Source organism: Bos indicus x Bos taurus, chromosome 5 (genome assembly GCF_003369695.1).
Source record: "Bos indicus x Bos taurus breed Angus x Brahman F1 hybrid chromosome 5, Bos_hybrid_MaternalHap_v2.0, whole genome shotgun sequence".
NCBI classification, from domain to species: Eukaryota; Metazoa; Chordata; class Mammalia; order Artiodactyla; family Bovidae; genus Bos; species Bos indicus x Bos taurus.
Window position 1 is genome coordinate 3,168,168 of NC_040080.1, and position 16,108 is coordinate 3,184,275.

Genomic DNA, 16,108 nt, shown 5'->3' on the forward strand with positions numbered 1-16,108 from the left:
CTCCTTCCCCCATGTGTTTATCTTGAGAGAGCGTAGTTTCGCAGGTTTTGCTCTTTACATGAAGTGGGCCTACTGTGTCGTTTTCTGCAGCTTGTCTCATTTAGGGGGTATTAAAACGTTTTCATCATGAAATGGCATTTTCCAGTCTATTAACATTGCATGTGTTTTCCTTTACGTCAGTCCTCATCACGTCATAGAGCTTTAGAATTTTTCCACATCTTTCAATTTTATTTGGGTTTGTTCTTAAAAACATCGTTATTGTGAGGCTACTCTCCTTTAAGTAGAAATGCAGTTGTTTTTTGAGTGGGATTATATCCAAAAAGGTTGCCTCATTTATCTGCAGGCCTGGGGGCTGTCTGTAGTCACGGATACTGGAACGTTTGTCTTCCTTCACGCCCTTGTTGGTGGGATGCCAGCCCTCGACAGTGGAGGACGCTGTGTCCACAAGAGAAGGGGCTGGGCTTCCTGTCCCAGTGGTTTTGGGGCAGATCTCAGCGAGCCGGACACTAGGGCCTCCCTTGGATCACCGACCACAGCTGCCGGTCCCAGACACCCCTGCAGTCCTCAGGGTCCCTCACACCTCACTCGAGTCTCTGTTTCAGCAAATACCTTTGGAATCAGCTTTGCCAGTTGGTTACCGTGGGGAGAACCGGACCAGACCGAGTTCTTGGTTCACCATAAGCACCCCGCTTTGGTCAGCGTGTGGCCTGCTTATTTACCTGTCCGTCAGTCGTAAAATCCACTCCCCGAACGCTATGTTGTAAACAGCACCCGTGGAGAGAGCCCCAGTTCAAGAACAAGAACGTTCATTTCATTCCCTCTGTGCGCCCGTCTCCCCCTTCTGTCCCCCAGACCCCCCTGCCCCGCACCGCCGGGCCCCCAGCACGGTCACTGCACGGCCCCCGTGGCTGCAGAAGCCAGGCAGGTTCCTGCATCCGTGTCCAGTGTTGGCGAGTGGCCCGGCAGAACCACACGCGCTACCAAGGACCCCTCTGCCCAGGGCCCCTCGGCTTCCCACCTCAGCCTCAGCGTGGTGGGGGCTGCAAGCAGCACCCGGCCCCAGATGCTCACGGTCCCCCGGAGGCCAGGCCTGAGCACCCCCCTCCAGGGTGTGTGCCAGCCCCTGGACACCCCTCCCCGCCGGCCACCACCCATCACTGGCTTCCTTCTTCTGGAAGCCGGCCTCTGCCTCCCTATTCCCAGCCTGTCCGTGTGCATAGCCCCCCGCCCTGCCCCCACGGCCCACTCCCGGGGGACCCACCTCGCCCCTCGGCCTTGACGCCAAAACCCCACTGCCCTCCAGCACTGCTGGCCACGGGACCCTGCCAGGAAAGCCACCCCACACCCTCCCCCACTGTGAGCACAACACGTTCCAGGTTTATTTAAATAAAAATTTATAATTTATACAAGACTTTTTTCTTTAAACAAGGTTTTTTTTTTTTTTTTAAAAAAAAGTTACAGGAGGGTTTTTTTTCAATTAGTTCTTCATACAGTACAGTCCTTTTGTAGAACAAAAGTTACTGGTAAGGAGCATTTACAGATTGAAAATAGACTCAAGCTTCAGACATAAAAACGTTAACATTCATTCTAGTTCCGTGATCAGTCGCAGAAATTAAACATCTGCCCAGATTTACACGATTCAGTAAAAACGACACGGGCTCTTGCCGACAGGGCGTCTGCCCAGGCCGGCGCCCTCCCGGCGGAGGCCCCGGGCTTCCAAGCAGGGCCCGCCGCGGCCCCCGGCGGCCGCCCCCAGCACATGGTCAGTTTTCATCTCCCTTTCTCCTCGGAAGGGACTCAAACCAAGCCACGTGGCTCTGAAGACAGCAAGTCCGCTCCCCTGCAGGGCCCCTGCCCCAGGCTTGGGGACACACGCTGACCACACAGTGGCCCCAGCGAGGGCGTCCGGCAGCACTCCCGGGTGTCGCCCCCGCAGTCACCCTGGGCCCAGTCCAGGGCCCACCCTGCCTGCCTCGCGCCCGGAGGGGGGCCCCACTGGCTGTGGACCCTCCCCCAGCCCGAGACTCGCTCCACCTGTGCTGACCAGGGGCCAAAGCCCAGGCTGAGGGTGGACTCCGCCTGCGTCCGTTCAAGGTCGACCTGCAGAATCAAAAGATCCCAGCGCCGGGGGGAATGGGAGCCGGGCTGGCCCCGCCCTTACGGTCCAGACCGGGGCGTGTGCTTCGGGAGCTGGTGGGGGAGGCTCCCCATGGGGCGGGGGGACCCCTCTGGGGATGTGACCTGAGTGAGGCCACCGCATCACTCACCCGACCAGCAAATTAGGAGCAAAGGTAAAAATCACATCTGAAAAATGATACAAAAATAAGAAAAACAGCTTGCTCTCTGTAAAAAATATAATCTTCTGTTTCTTCAAAAAACAACGATCCCAGTGACACCGGGGGGTGCGGGACAAGCTGAGGGCCGGCGGGCCCGTTGTTGGAAGTGCGCTGAGCAGCTCGGCACGTCCATCCCCGAGGTCTTGGGCCAGTCCCGACACCTCGCCGGCTTCTGACGCCAGGCCTGCGAGGACCCCGCTCCCCTCCATCTGGGGGCACCGGGGTGCGGGCCGGCCCCCGGGCTCTGCTCTGTGCTGCCGCCAACGCCGAGCAGGCTCAGCACCTCTCAGCCCACCTGGGGGTGCCTGGGGCACCCCTATCCTTCCTGCTCCAGCCCATGAGCCCCTCACCCAGCCGGCCCTGCAGCCTGGAAGCCGGCACGAGCCCCGAAGCTCAAAGCCCCCCGAGCGGCTGTCGTCCTTGGCCTCTCCGCATCCCCGAGGCCGATCGCGGCCCCCGAGAGGCTGGCCGGCATCGTGCTCCCAACACGCGTGCTGGGGCCTCCTTGAAGGGCCGGCCCGTTCACGGAGGCCGGCAGGGACCCCTCACCCGGCGCGGACGTCCCTCTCCACGGGGAGGCCCTGCGCGCTCCTGTGGCTTTGCTGCGGAAGAGCCGCTGGTGCCCGGCACCCGGGCTGGGCGGTCTCTGCCCCGCGGGGACCGAGGGGGCCCGGCCGTGCCTGGCGGCGGGTCCCGTGTGGTGTCGTCCTTCCCGGTGGCCCCCGCGTCCACGGGACGAGCCCTCGAGAGCCCTGACCCCTGCACAAAGGGGTCTACACAACGCAGGGTCAACACAAGGGAACCACGCATCTGGGGGGGTTATTGCAAAAGATCATGAGGATGTCCAATTTTTTTTTTCCACTACCAAACTGTTGAGAAAAAGAAAAAGAAAACCTTCCAGAGGAGTCCAGGAGCCAGCACTAGCTGTCAGCGCCAGCGGCTGCCGCGGACGTGATCTTCATGTACTGGCTGAAGATGGTCTCGAACGCCTCGTCTCTGTGCACCATGGCGCCGAACACCAGCGGCTGGCGGGAGGGAGCAAACAGGCGCAGGCGGGAGTCCATGCAGGCCAGGGACTCGTGGGACCGGGCCACGCGGGCAGCCCCCACCCCCGGCCCACGCCCACCTCCGGGCCCGGCCAGCGCCTTTACCTTCTGGGTGGACGGCGTGGACACGGCGATCCCCATGCCCGACCCCGGCAGGACAGAGAGGACCTTGTACTGAAAGCAGACAGCAGGCGTGTCACCTTGGGGCTCTCCTGGGGTCAGGGCCACCCTCCTCGCACCCCAGGACCTTCTCCTCCATGGAGCCCCGGATGGCGAGATCCCCATGGCCCGGGCCTCGCCAGCCAGAGAGCACAGGCGGATCGTGTGCCTGCACAGATGCCGCCCAGAAGCACAGCCCGACGGTCCACACGGCCCCCCGTGCTTCGCTCTAACCGACCCCGCTACCAGGGTGGCTCCCTGCTTCACGACCCCACAGCCGCCCGCTCCTGAGATGGGGGGTGGCACCCACCTTCTGGATGTCTGTGATGTCCATCAGCTTGATGACTTTGTTCCTCTTGGAAGAGCCGGACTTGGAGCTTTCGAAGCACAGGTAACTATGGGGGGTCAGGGGAGTGGACAGAGCCCAGCACGTGAACCAGGGGCCACGCCAGCAGCCGACCCGCAGCCCCGACACGGGGCCCCCTCACCGACTGAGACACGCCGGCTTCCTGCAAACGGTTTCGCTTTTACAGAGTCCTATGGCTTCTTGAGTCTAAAGCCCAGCGCTCCCACCAAACCCCACTCACGGTCCCGCAACGAGGCCCGCGGGGCGCCCTGCGGGAGACGTGTACACCCGAGGCCCAGGGTCCGCCTGGCCAGAAGCTCCAGCAGTGGCAGGGGGGTTAGGGAGGTGTGGTCCTCGGCAGAGTGTGGGGGACGAGGTGGTCAGGGGGCCCCCCAGGCTGAGACCAGGGCCCCCACCCCCACGGGGCAGCTGGGCTGCCTCGTCCCAAAGGGGGATGAACAAGGAGCCTGCCGGCCACCCTCAGGGCCCAGGCCGGGGAGGGGGGCTCCTGCCACATGACGAGCACAGCAGACCAGGGCACCCCGGTTACGGCATGTTGGACTCCAGGGCCAGGGCCCAGTGGCTCTGGGTGGTTCTGGGCAGATGCTGGACCGGGGGGATGCCTGCTCAGACCCCGGCCGCCCCCGGGGGTCGTGCCCGCCTGCACCCCACTCACGGCTCACTCACTTCTCCGTCACGTACAGGATCCCGTTCCTGATGTAGTCGGTGGGCATCTTCCGGTCCCGGTTTATCAAGCAGCACCGCCAGCCGTTCTCACACACTGACGGGGACAAAGCCGGACAGGACTTGGCCGAGACGCTCCCCCCGGAGACGCCCGCCCCGGGCTTGCGTCGGGAGCATCAGCGCTGGCTTCTCGGGAACATCCGAGGCTCGCGCTCCACCATCGGGGGAACCTGAGGCGGCAGGGGCTGAAGCCGCTGGGAAATGGGCGCCCCTCGCACATGAGCGGGCAGGAGCGTGAAGGCAAAGCCTGGTTTAAACAGATCAAACTGGGGCCGTGGCTCTCAGAGCACACGGATCAAGGTCTAGGTCAGCAGAAAGAGGGCTTGGGAGAAGCTCAAGGCTGAAGCTTTGCAGAGGTCTTCCGCCAGCCGGGGTCACACACGACAGAGGCCGCAACATCTAAGCCGCCCTGCCCATGCCTGCTTGCCTTTCTGCTGCCAGACCGCCCGCCGCAGATGCGCCTGGCCGCTCCGACCTCTGACCCAGGGGCCCTCCCTTGGCCCCCACGGCCCGGCCCTGCCTTTGGGTCCCCGCACCGGGGCGGGCGAGCCGCCAGGCCTGCCCACAGGCTCAGCATGCGTGTACCTGCCAGGGGACGCTCCTTCTCCGTCACAGGCTCAGCATGCACGTACCTGCCAGGGGACGCTCATTCTCCGTCAGGTTGAAGATCTCGTGGAAGTTGCCTTTCTTGGCACCGTGCAGGCGGCCAGTGTCCTCGTCCCTGCTCAGGCCGGCAGGCGCGCTGGACACGCAGCTCCGGGAGGAGGCCGTCTGCAGCTGCGGAGGCCCGGGTGCCTGTGAGCGCCACCCGCCGAGGGGGTGGTGCACACGGTCGCCCCCCAACCCCGGGCCCAGCTGCAGACACGGACAAGAGAGGCAGGCACACCCAGGCGTGGGCGCACACCCCCCAGAGGGCCCCCAGGGGACCCGGCCCTCCTCGCCCATGAGCCCCCTACCCTGGGCAGAGCTGCCTGGCCGCGGGGGGCCCTTCTCACGATGCCCCGTCCCAGCCGCTGAGCCAAGGCTGAGCCGGCTCGTGCGGTCAGAGCGGGGCTGGCCGGCGCTCAGCCCCAGGGCAGCTCACAGCCACGCTGCGGACACCAGGCAGGCCGAGGCCCTGGCCACCGACTACTCAGACAGAGTGAACCATGGCCACACACGGCCCCCCACCCCGGGCCGGCCGAAGCCCCGGCCACCGAGACCATCAGACAGTCAGCCACAGCCACGCACAGCCCCCCACCCCGGGCCGACCGAAGCCCCGGCCACCGAGACCATCAGACAGTCAGCCACGGCCACGCACGGCCCCAGGGCGGGAGGGGCGTCCCCGGGTCACCGCTCCTTGTCGCGTCCCGACAGCAGCCGGAAGGGACAACGTGCACGGGACCAAGACAGCTGAAGGGGCAGGGGCCGCACGACACGCGGGCACGACCACCTACTGAGGGAGCCGCGTGGGACGCCCAGCAGGGTCACCCTCCACCCCGGGAAGCCCGCCTCCCGGCTCTCTGGTTAAGACGCTTAGGGAGCCTGCTTAAGGTGGGCCTCACCCCTTGCGTCCACTTGGGTCTGTGTGACCAGAGCCCACCCACGGGTTCAGCGAGCTGTGTGCTGCACACCTGGCCTGTGAGTTCAGGCCCCCAGCGAGCCTCGCGGTCCCAGAAGCCAGGAAGCCCGGCCCACGCTTGACCCAGAGCTTCCCTCCCACAGACAGAGGCATCAAGGCATCACTGGACACTCAGACACAAGGTGAAATCCAACGTCACCTCCTCCAGGAAGCCCTCCTACACCTCCATGGGAGTCCTACCGAGCCCAGAATCTCCCCACTAGTCTGGGACCCCAAGAAGAGCAGCAAGGCCAGCGTGCCCTCCGCGTCCTGGCTCCGGACACAGTACCCGACGCCCACACAGCCTTCCACCAGCCTGTGAGCACTGAATGTGCCGTCTCAGCCTTGCTGCACGAGCCTCCGAGCCTCCAAGCCAGGGATCGGGAACCAGGCCCTCCCGGGACTCCAGCTTCCAGCATCCTGAACCCTCCTGCCTGGGGCCTGGGGGGCCACCTGGCTGGGCAGGGCCTGCTCCCCAGCCAGTCTGGATGGGCAGGGGTCCTTCAGGTGGGTGGGGACCTCCCCCAACAGCCGTCCCCTGCCCAGGGCTGTCCGGCTCTGGGATAGTCACCCTGGACCTTTGGGACAGTGGAGCTGGTCACGGGGAATTTGCCCGCACAGCTGTTTCGTTTCCAGGGCCCCACGAGATCAGAGTCTCCCCAGGAGCGGGTGCGAGGCACAGCGGGGCAGGCGGGCAGGCCTCCCCAGCGGCACGTGGCCTACCCTGCGCGACACGGCGGTGCTGGAGCGTTCCTTGAGCTGGGGGTCCGTGGGGAGGCTCTTCCAGATGATGTAGGGAGTATCGTACTTGGCTCGCAGCCTCGGGCAGCGTTTGAAGATAAAATCGATGAGGAAAAACTTGATTCCGGCGTAGAGGCCTGGGGGACAAATGAGGTCCCGGCTCACCAAGACCCTGCAGCCCCACCCGAGTGGCCAGCATGCAGTCCCTGCCCTGCCTGGGGGCCCAGTGCTCCCTGGAGGGCCTCCCGGGACCCAAGTGCGGGACGGTGGTCCTGGGAGGGGGACACGCAGGGCGGGGCAGGGACCCCAGCTGAGAGGGAAGCCTTTCTGGGTGCCGTTATCTCAAGCCCAGAGGTGACTCAGGCCATACGATAAACTGTCCCTAAAAGGAGCCAACCAAACAGAACCATGAGTCACCGTCCCCTGAGGGGACGTGAGCAGGACTTTGGGGGACCCCTCCCCAGCCTGCCCGCCCCCATTCATGCGCCAAGGATGGGCCCAGAGCCAGCTCCAGGCAGGGGATGCCTGGGCCAGGAGAGCCCAGCCCGCAGCCAGGCCTGGGGGTCGTGCCTGGGGAGGGGGTGTGACTTCCCGGGGTGGGGGTGGGGCCTGAGCTAAGCGGGTGGGCTGGGCCAGGCCAGGGGCCGGGTCACTTCAGGACCCCGACCTCGGCCCTGGGGCAGTCTCTCCACGCCTGTGCCCCCCTCCCTGTCCTGCTACGACCCTCACACCGGGGGATGTCGGCATCTGCATCCCCCACAAACTTCAGGGACGACCCCAACCATCAGAACCCCCAGCCCACAGCTCCACACCCAGCTCAGCCCAGCAAGCCAGGCTCCACAGGCCTCCGCCTTCCCCACCAAGCCCCTTCCCAGCCTCCGAGGGGCCTCTCTGGGTACCCCTGTGGCCCTGCCAGGCCACCACCCAGTTCCCTCCATCTCCCTCCCCACCACCCTCGACTCCAAGCCCAGCCTTGTTCTCTTGGGAACTCAACCTACGACCAGGCGGTTTGAAATGCGGGCAGGGGCCAGTCCTGCACACTGCACACCTCGCCACTCAGGACTAAACGCTAATGCTCCCCACACTGCCCCTCCCACCTCCCTGGAGGTACTGAACAGCCCACCCGGCCACTCAGGGCAAAACTGACCCCTGCCCCACCCCAGCCCACCCTCACAAACCCTGACAGCGATGCTTTGCAAACCCACCTGGACCTGAGCACACCCCAGACTCACTTCACCCCAGCCCAGGGACGTCCCTGACGTGCTCAAAACACACCTCATCATTGTGCCCCCTCCAGCCCCAGCTCGAGTCCCTACACCCGACACAGGACCTGAGGCTGCCTGTCCACAGCCCCGCCCCAACGCCGGATCCCACCCCGAGTCTTGCCTGCCCCCATCACACCCCTGTACCCTTTGACCTGTCCCCCCCAACCCCAGGAGCCCAGGAGCGCTCACAGAGAACCATGGCAGACACCCAAGTCCCACGGGCCTGGGGTCCACCAGCCCCGCCCACCAAGCCAGCAGTGGACGGGCTGGATTCGAGAAACCAAAATCTCATCTCTCTAGGGTGGACGGACTCCGTGTCTCCCAAATGCAAAGGTTTGGATGACAAGCCACTGGGGGAGGGGTGGAGGGAGGCGAGGGCACGAGCTGCCCGCCCGAGGGCTGCAGCCGGGGGGTTGGGGGGGTGCATCCTGGGGGCGCATCCTGGGGGCGCAGGTGGGGGTCAGGGGGTGGGGAGGTGCGTCCTGGGGAGCAGGTGGGGGTTGGGGGGGCACATCCTGGGGGTGCAGGTAGGGGTCAGGGGGTGGGGATGCGTCCTGGGGCACAGGTGGGGGTCGGGGGGCTGTGTCCTGGGGGCACAGGTGGGGGTCGGGGGCTGCATCCTGGGGGCACAGGTGGGGGTTGGGAGGGGCGCGTCCTGGGGGCACAGGTGGGGGTCAGGGGGGTGGGGGGCACGTCCTGGGGAACAGGGCCCTGGCTCCCGCGCAGGTCAGAGGGCCGGGCACCAGCAGCTCCTTACCCAGGGCCAGCCCCACCAGGCGGAATGGGAAGAAGCAGGAGGCGAGGAAGGCGGCCCACAGCGCCACGTACAGCTTCTGGGTGGTCTCGGGCTGGACCCACATGAACAGGCTGGAGGGAGAGGGCAGGCTCAGAGTGCGTGGGAGGACCCCGGCAGGGCGGGCCCCGGGCGCACGACTTACTTCTTGATCTTTTCCAGGATGTCTGCCATCTTACCAAAGAGGTTCTGTGTGAAAATGGAACTGCGGTCACGACAGAGACCCCAGGGCTGCACGGCGACGCTGGAGACGCCCAGAGGTGCCCAGAGACCACGGCCAGAGGAGCCGCGGGGCCCCGTGCTCCTGCCCAGCCATGCCCAGGCCCAAGCCCGGTGACAGGGAACACCTTGCTCAAGACGAGCGACCAGGCTCCACGCCCTCCCGGGAGCTCGCCCCGGGCGCCGGTCAGGAGGGGCTCCTCCCACTGGGACGCTGGAGTTCCGGGGGCCCCCCACCCCCGAGGCCAGCAGCAGGTACCTGGGCTTTCTGGGCGACATCCAGCACGAGCTGGAACTTCTCAGACACGGTCAGCTCTTCCTTCGGAGGCTCCTTCAGTCAAAGGAGAAAGAGAATTTCCACTGAAATTTAACAGTTCAGAGAAATTACCGACGTTAAACAGCACGAGGCCTCCCAGCCCGGGGACCGGGGTCTCTGCCGCCCCAACAGAGGGATGGGCGTCCCTGGGGGGCCCAGCCTGAGGGGGCAGCATGGGCAGCCGTTCCCGCTGATGACTCCGTGGAGCCTGAGAGACAGCAGGCAGCCCCCCACCTGACTGCTGCCCAAACAGGCTGCCTTCAGAGGGGCACCTGTGATCACAGAGGCCCCGGCCAGCCCCGACTTCACAGGCACAGGCACAAGGCCCCAGCGGGAAGGCCTGGCCATGTCCAGCTGGCGTGAGTTCACTCAGCAAGAACCTCCCAAGGACTTCCGGGTGCCAGGGCCAAAGGGCGCAGGCCCACCTCCCCCAACCCGCCCCCCACCCGACCCACCTAAGGGGCCCTGCAGACCCACCGTGTCCTGTACCCTGCCCTGGTCCGTGCTCAGCCCCCAGGGGCTGCTCAAACCCCCCACGATGCCCGTCGAGGCACCGTGGCTTTCCCCCAGCCCATGCCCGACGGTTCTGCCCCTCGGGCCAGGGTCCCCTGCGGAGCAGGTGGGCAAACCGTCTGCAGAACGCCAGGGGGCAAGCGCGCGTGTCTGCAGACCTGACGTCTGTCACGGCTGCTGCAGCCCCAGAAGAGTCACGGCGTAAATGAGTGGGTGTGACAGAAATCAATGAAACTTTATTTACAAGAGCAAGCGATGGGCCACAGGGAGCTCTGCTGACCCCGCTCTGCACGTCTACTACTCCAGCCCATGCATCACCCACCTCCCTCCTAGGGACGGGGGTGGGGAGCAGCTCCTGGGGCCCCCCTCACTGCCTCCCCTCTAAGACACGTCCCCGCTGAGGCAGGGCAGGGTAGGCTAGGGCAACCTGCTTCCCATGCGGCCAAGCCCAGGCCAGTGAGGGGCGCTCGGGGCATCAGCCGGGGAGGGCCTCAGGTGGGGGTGGCCGGCCATCCCCTCTCTGACCACTGCCCGCTGGGCAGGGCTCCCTACCAGTGCCCACGCAGGCAACCCTGGGGGCCTCAGGGGACCCACACCCTCTGCACAGCCTGACCCCGTGACGGAGCCCCTCCCGGGACTTACCACCACTTCAGACACTTCGGGCACGATGCTCCACTGTATCCTCCAGCCCCTGGCGGACGGAAGACCACACACCCTTACCAGAGCATCGTCTGCAGGCGGTGGGCACCCAGGGACGACGTCACATCACCAGCCCTGTGCTCCCAGCCAGGAGGCGTCCCCTGAAATGCTGGCCGTGGGGACAGGAGCCTCCGAAACACCGGCCATCTGCCCAGACCCACCAGGCCCCTCCTGGGCTCAAGAGCAAACGACCCGGGCCACCCCCACCAACCCCGCCCTGGGAGCCCTCCTGGGCGGGGGACACGTGTACGAGCACCCAGAGGGGAGGGGCCTCCCAGAATAAGCCGGGCGACAGCGGCAAGGGCTTCAGGACCCACGCTAGTCTGGGCACAGAGAACCCTTCCGTAAGCACTTAAAGGTTTGCTTTTCCCCAGGAAACACTTTCCAGTGAAGCCACTTGGGCCAGCAGAGAAGCACCCAGAAACACTGGTGTGTAAGTGAACTCCTGAACGGCTGAGAAAAAGCACGGGAGGCAGGGCCTACTCTCAGGCCTGACGTGAAACCGGGTTTCATTCACTCTCTGGGGAGACCTCGGGGCCACACAGACCCGGGAAGGCCGGCTTCCCACGCAGCCCCCCACCCCAGCCTCGAGAGGAAAGGGGGCGCTCAGAAGGTGGGCAGGCCCTGGGCTCGAGGGTCGCTGAGTCCCGGCGCCTCTGCAGCTCCGCCAACCCCCGCACTTCGGATGTCACTGCTTGGGGGGTACTTTCCTGCCTAAAAGCGGTGCGATCAGAGGAGGGACCAGAGTCACCCCAAAGCTGGCGCCCACTGGCCGCCCACAGCCAAGAGCTGCTGGGGTTTGGTCTGCCAGCAAACCCTCCTCCAGGAGTCCAGGGACTGCAGAGAGTGCGTGTGAGTGAGCCACTCAGTCGTGTCCGACTCTTTGTGACCCCATGGACTGTGGCCCGCCAGGCTCCTCCATCCGTGGGATTCTCCAGGCAAGAACACTGGAGTGGGTTGTCACGCCCTCCTCCAGGGGATCTTCCTGACCCAGAGATCCAACCCGGGTCTCCCATGTTCGAGATAGATTCTTTTCTATCTGAGTCACCAGGAAAGCTAGAACAAGCTCCCAAAACACCAGCGTGCGACACAGGGCCGGCTGCACACGCGAGACGGGAGCTGGGGCAGCCGTGCACACGAGACACTCAAGCACACCTACCTGGCTATGAGGTAATTGAGGGACAACCTCAGGATCGCGAGGAACAAGAACATGGGGATGGCCCAGCCGTGCCACACGGCGTTCATGTACACCTGCGGGCGTGGGAGGGACAGACGGGGCAGCCAGGTGACCGGCCAGGCTCCTCCCGGAACCCGCCTGGAAAGCCGGCCACGGGTTCAGCCCGAGACCCCTCCCTCCCCAAGAACACTGCCGTGGGGGCGTTTCTGGGCACAGGGAGCCCACGTGCCAGCCCGAGGCCACACCCAACAGCAACTCTCTAGTCCTGACGATCCCACAGAGTTGCCTGGCACAGCAGGCTGGGTCCCTCTGGGAAACCTTGGGGTGGGGTGCATGCCCCCCAACCCCAAGGGGAGGGCAGCTACCCTACCCCCAGGGGGCACAACCCCCACCCCTCAGGGAGCACACCCTGCACCCCTCGGAGAGTACACATCCCACCCTGTGGGGAGCACAGTTCCCACCCATCAGGGAGCACAACCCCAAACCCCTCAGGGAGCACACCCCCCAACTCCACAGGGAGCACAGTCCCCACCCTGCCGGGAGCACATCCCCTACTCCATGGGGAGTACACACCCCCATCCCACAGGGAGCACTCACGGTGAAGGCAATGGCAGACGTGTAGACGGAATACCAGTCGGATAAGGCAGAGAGGTTCTTCACAAAGCTGGTGACGGGCTTGGCACCGCGCTCTGGGGACAAATCAGACCACACGGTCAGGCCAGCACTCACCCAGCCCTCAGACACACCTGGTGGTCCGGCTGCTGCACCAGCTAGGCAGGGGATGGGGGGACAGGGAGGGATAGGGGGCACCAAAAGGAGCCGGGCGAACTGTAGCCGTCACGGCCCTGGTGGCCTGGCCCCGGGCTGCTCTGTAGTGTCCCTGTGCTCTGCCCCGGCCACGTGTGGATGGGGTTTTGCCCCCACACCGCAGGCCCTGACAAGCATCTGGGGGAAGCACCATGTTTCGCTGGGGGTCCCAGGCCTGGAGGGAAACTCTGCTTCAGGCCCTGGGCCAGGGGCAGACAGACAGACGACATGGGCCTGGGACATACCTCCCATGGCCTGAGGAAGAGGGCGGGGAAGTCTTGAAAACTGTTCTTGTGGAAGGAAGCCCAGCCCAGTGCTGGGGTGGCCCCGCCCCACACGCAGCCCAGCCCCAACAGTGCACGCACGCAGCACAGACAGAGCAGGTACTTACTAAGTCCACGCTGGGTACTTACTGAGCCTCCTCATGTTCTCGGTCAGCCTGAGAGGGATGGAGGGGAAGGGTGAGCACCAGCACCCAGGCCCCGGCCCTGCGGCGCTCCACGGGCACTGGGGGAGACCCTGGGATGCAGGAGCCGCAGGCCAGGCCCCCGGGGGGCGCTCAGGGGGTGGGGCGGGCCCCGTCTCCCGCCCCGGCACCCCCCACCCCAGCCTCAGCCAGGCCTGGCCTGCTGGACCTCGTGTGGTCCCCGGGGCCCACCGTCCCCACGTGGGGCCTGTCACAAAGCCCGAGTATGGCCACGGGGGGTGGGGAACACAGCTGCGCGGGCGCCCCAGGGAGGACCTTCCCTCCTGCATGGCCGTGAGCCGGGTCCCGGGGGCCCCTGGGTGGTCCCGCTGTACCCCACCACCCCGACCTCCGCCAGGGCCCCACCTCCGGGCACTGAGGGGCTCCTCGGTCTCCACGGTGCTCTCCTCGGGCTGGAACCGGAAGTCCTCCACGTACTCCCCGAACTTCTCATAGAACCACTTCTGGACCCGGGGGCACAGCCCCTGGCTCCGTCGTTCTGCAGGACGGCGGCAAGTCTCAGTGAGGGGCTCAGAGAGAACTGGGGCGGGGGGCTCGGTGGGGGGTGCTCCCGGTGGGGCTGCTGGGGGCACGTCCAGGGCAGAACCAGGAGGGGCTCCGTGTCCTGAAGACCGCCCGGACCGCATCCACTCACGGTGCACTCCAGCCAGCCACGCGGACACTGGGGGTCCCCCGCGTTCCGAACGCCGACCCCCAGCTTGTCGGAGGCTGTCCCCAGGGCAGGTGCGTCCAGGCAGGCGCTCAGCCCACTGAGGGGCCTGTGCTGACCTACCCCCAACCTGTACTGGCCACACTGATTTGTCTGGGAAGGGGCCAGGTGGGCACTCGCCCCCAGCCACCCCGAGCCTGAGGTCCAGCCAGTGAGGGCGGGTGTCGGGGGTGGTGCTCTGGTGCAGGGGGTGCAGCCCAGGAAGTGAAGTAGTCTCTGCCTTTGGAAAGCCACCCCACCAGAAAACCAGCCCAAATCCCAGGGATGAGTCTGTCCCTTCGGGGGCGGGACGTGGAGTGGCCTGCAGGGGGCGCCATCCCCCCACAGTCAGAGGCGGACGAAGGGCGCACAGGCGGCCACGTGTCAACTCGAAGGGACCTGGGCCTGGGGCCGACCCGAGGACAGTGCAGGGGCCACCAGACCACGGCCATCAGCGTGGACCTTGGCTTAAGGGTGGGCTGTGGGGGCGGGGGGCCGTGGAAAGACCCCGCCCCCGTGCACCTGTGCGGGAGGCCCATCAACCGCCACGCACTGCGAGGGTCTTGTAGGGAGGGGGTCTCCTGCGCTCCTGGCCTGGAACCTGGGCCTCTGGTCATGAACCGTGAGGACCCAAGGAGACTATGACCCACGGGACACCCAGCCAGCCTGGCGCCACGTCCAGCACCGGGGCCCTGGGGAGGGGCAGCTCCCTCTCTGAAAGGCAGGCACAGGGCCCCTGCACAGAGCAGGAGGGGGGCCGGGACCCACTCTGGCCCCCGAACTCAGCCCCCACCCGGAGGTCACCTGAGAGGCTTCCCCTCTCGGATGGCAGTCTCCGCATCTTTACCCCGCACAGCGCTCAACTGAGGGTCCCTCCGGGGTGGCTCTCTGAGCCCGGGCACGGCTTCCCATCAACAGTCAGCCTGCGAGGGTCCTGGGTCCGAGGCCACGCAGGCCAGGGACCGCTGCGGACCAGGCCCCTCCAGAGCCAGGCGGAAGCCCAGTTCCCTCCCACACCATCCTCTTAGTGACAGCTCCAGAAAGGGCCCAGTGGGGATGGGGACGAGGAACGCGAGCCCCGGGCGGGAAGAAACGGCACTGGAAGGTTCTGTGTCCTGACCCGGGGCGGGGGCTGCAGCCCGCCGCCCATAGCTGCCCCCAGCGCCCAGCCTCCGGGAAGGGGGCCCGGCCAGGGCCACGCGGCCAGAGTGACCACATGGGGAGGAGGGCGGGGCAGGCAGAGCGGCCGCCCTGTGTCTGTGCAAAAATAAGTCCAGTTCCGATGGGACGACTCGCACCTGGTACAGAGACCCCCCAGTGGGCAATCAGGGACCCCGACGGGAGGGGGTCCTGCGGGTAAGCACCACCCCCAGGCCTACCTGCTCCGTTATTGACCTGGGCCTGTCCTTTCGGGGGCTGCTGAGCTGGCGCCTCCTCGGCTCTTAAAGGGGGTGGGGATGGCGGGGGAGGAAAAGCAAGATCTCTGTTAGTTCAAGACACGGCCTGAGTCCAGGCTCAGCAAAGCCACACCCAACACGCCGGTGCCCAGTCCTGTCCGCCCGGCTCCTTCTGGGGTCCTGACTGCCCCACTCAGACGCGGGCTGAGGGCAGCGGGGCAAGCACAGAGCTACATCCATGACGGGCACACAGTGTGCAAACATAGAACTCTTTCTTTCCTATTAACTTTGACTCATTTGTTTATTTACTGTTAAGCTTGGAATAAGGGCTTCCCTGGTGGCTCAGAGGTTAAAGCGTCTGCCCACAATGCAGGAGACCTGGGTTCGTTCCCTGGGTCGGGAAGATCCCCTGGAGAAGGAAACGGCAACCCACTCCAGTATTCTTGCCTGGAGAATCCCATGGACAGAGGAGCCTGGTGGTCTACAGTCCATGGGGTCGCAAAGAGTTGGACACGACTGAGTGACTTAACTAACTAAGCTCGGAATAAACAACTCTTATAGCAAGTACTGAGTCTTCCCTGATAGCTCAGTTGGTAAAGAATCCGCCTGCGATGCAGGATACCTTGGTTCGATTCCTAGGTGGGGAAGATCCACTGGAGAAGGGACAGACTACCCACTCCAGTATTCCTGGGCTTCCCTTGTGACTCAGCTGATAAAGAACCCGCCCGCAATGCAGGAGACCTGGGTTCTATCCCTGGGTCAGGAAGATCCCCTG

The 16,108-nt window shown here is 65.2% G+C and overlaps 1 protein-coding gene across 4 annotated transcripts in view; it reads right to left on the reverse strand.

Annotated features, from left to right (window-relative positions):
- Nucleotides 1–1,377: 1,377 nt before the first annotated feature.
- Nucleotides 1,378–16,108, reverse strand: part of GRAMD4 (GRAM domain containing 4) — a 66,233-nt gene continuing 51,502 nt past the window's right edge. For all 4 annotated transcript variants that reach the window (XM_027540481.1, XM_027540484.1, XM_027540483.1 and 1 more), the window contains exons 5-19: nt 15,316–15,377; nt 13,594–13,726; nt 13,175–13,200; nt 12,552–12,643; nt 11,937–12,028; nt 10,721–10,769; nt 9,509–9,580; nt 9,176–9,219; nt 8,995–9,104; nt 6,955–7,109; nt 5,264–5,408; nt 4,575–4,668; nt 3,852–3,936; nt 3,488–3,556; nt 1,378–3,361 (exon numbers count right to left, since the gene is read on the reverse strand). In XM_027540481.1, coding sequence (XP_027396282.1) covers nt 3,257–3,361; nt 3,488–3,556; nt 3,852–3,936; nt 4,575–4,668; nt 5,264–5,408; nt 6,955–7,109; nt 8,995–9,104; nt 9,176–9,219; nt 9,509–9,580; nt 10,721–10,769; nt 11,937–12,028; nt 12,552–12,643; nt 13,175–13,200; nt 13,594–13,726; nt 15,316–15,377 — 1,333 coding nt within the window. In that variant the 3' untranslated portion in view covers nt 1,378–3,256. The remainder of the gene's footprint in view (nt 3,362–3,487; nt 3,557–3,851; nt 3,937–4,574; nt 4,669–5,263; nt 5,409–6,954; nt 7,110–8,994; nt 9,105–9,175; nt 9,220–9,508; nt 9,581–10,720; nt 10,770–11,936; nt 12,029–12,551; nt 12,644–13,174; nt 13,201–13,593; nt 13,727–15,315; nt 15,378–16,108) is intronic.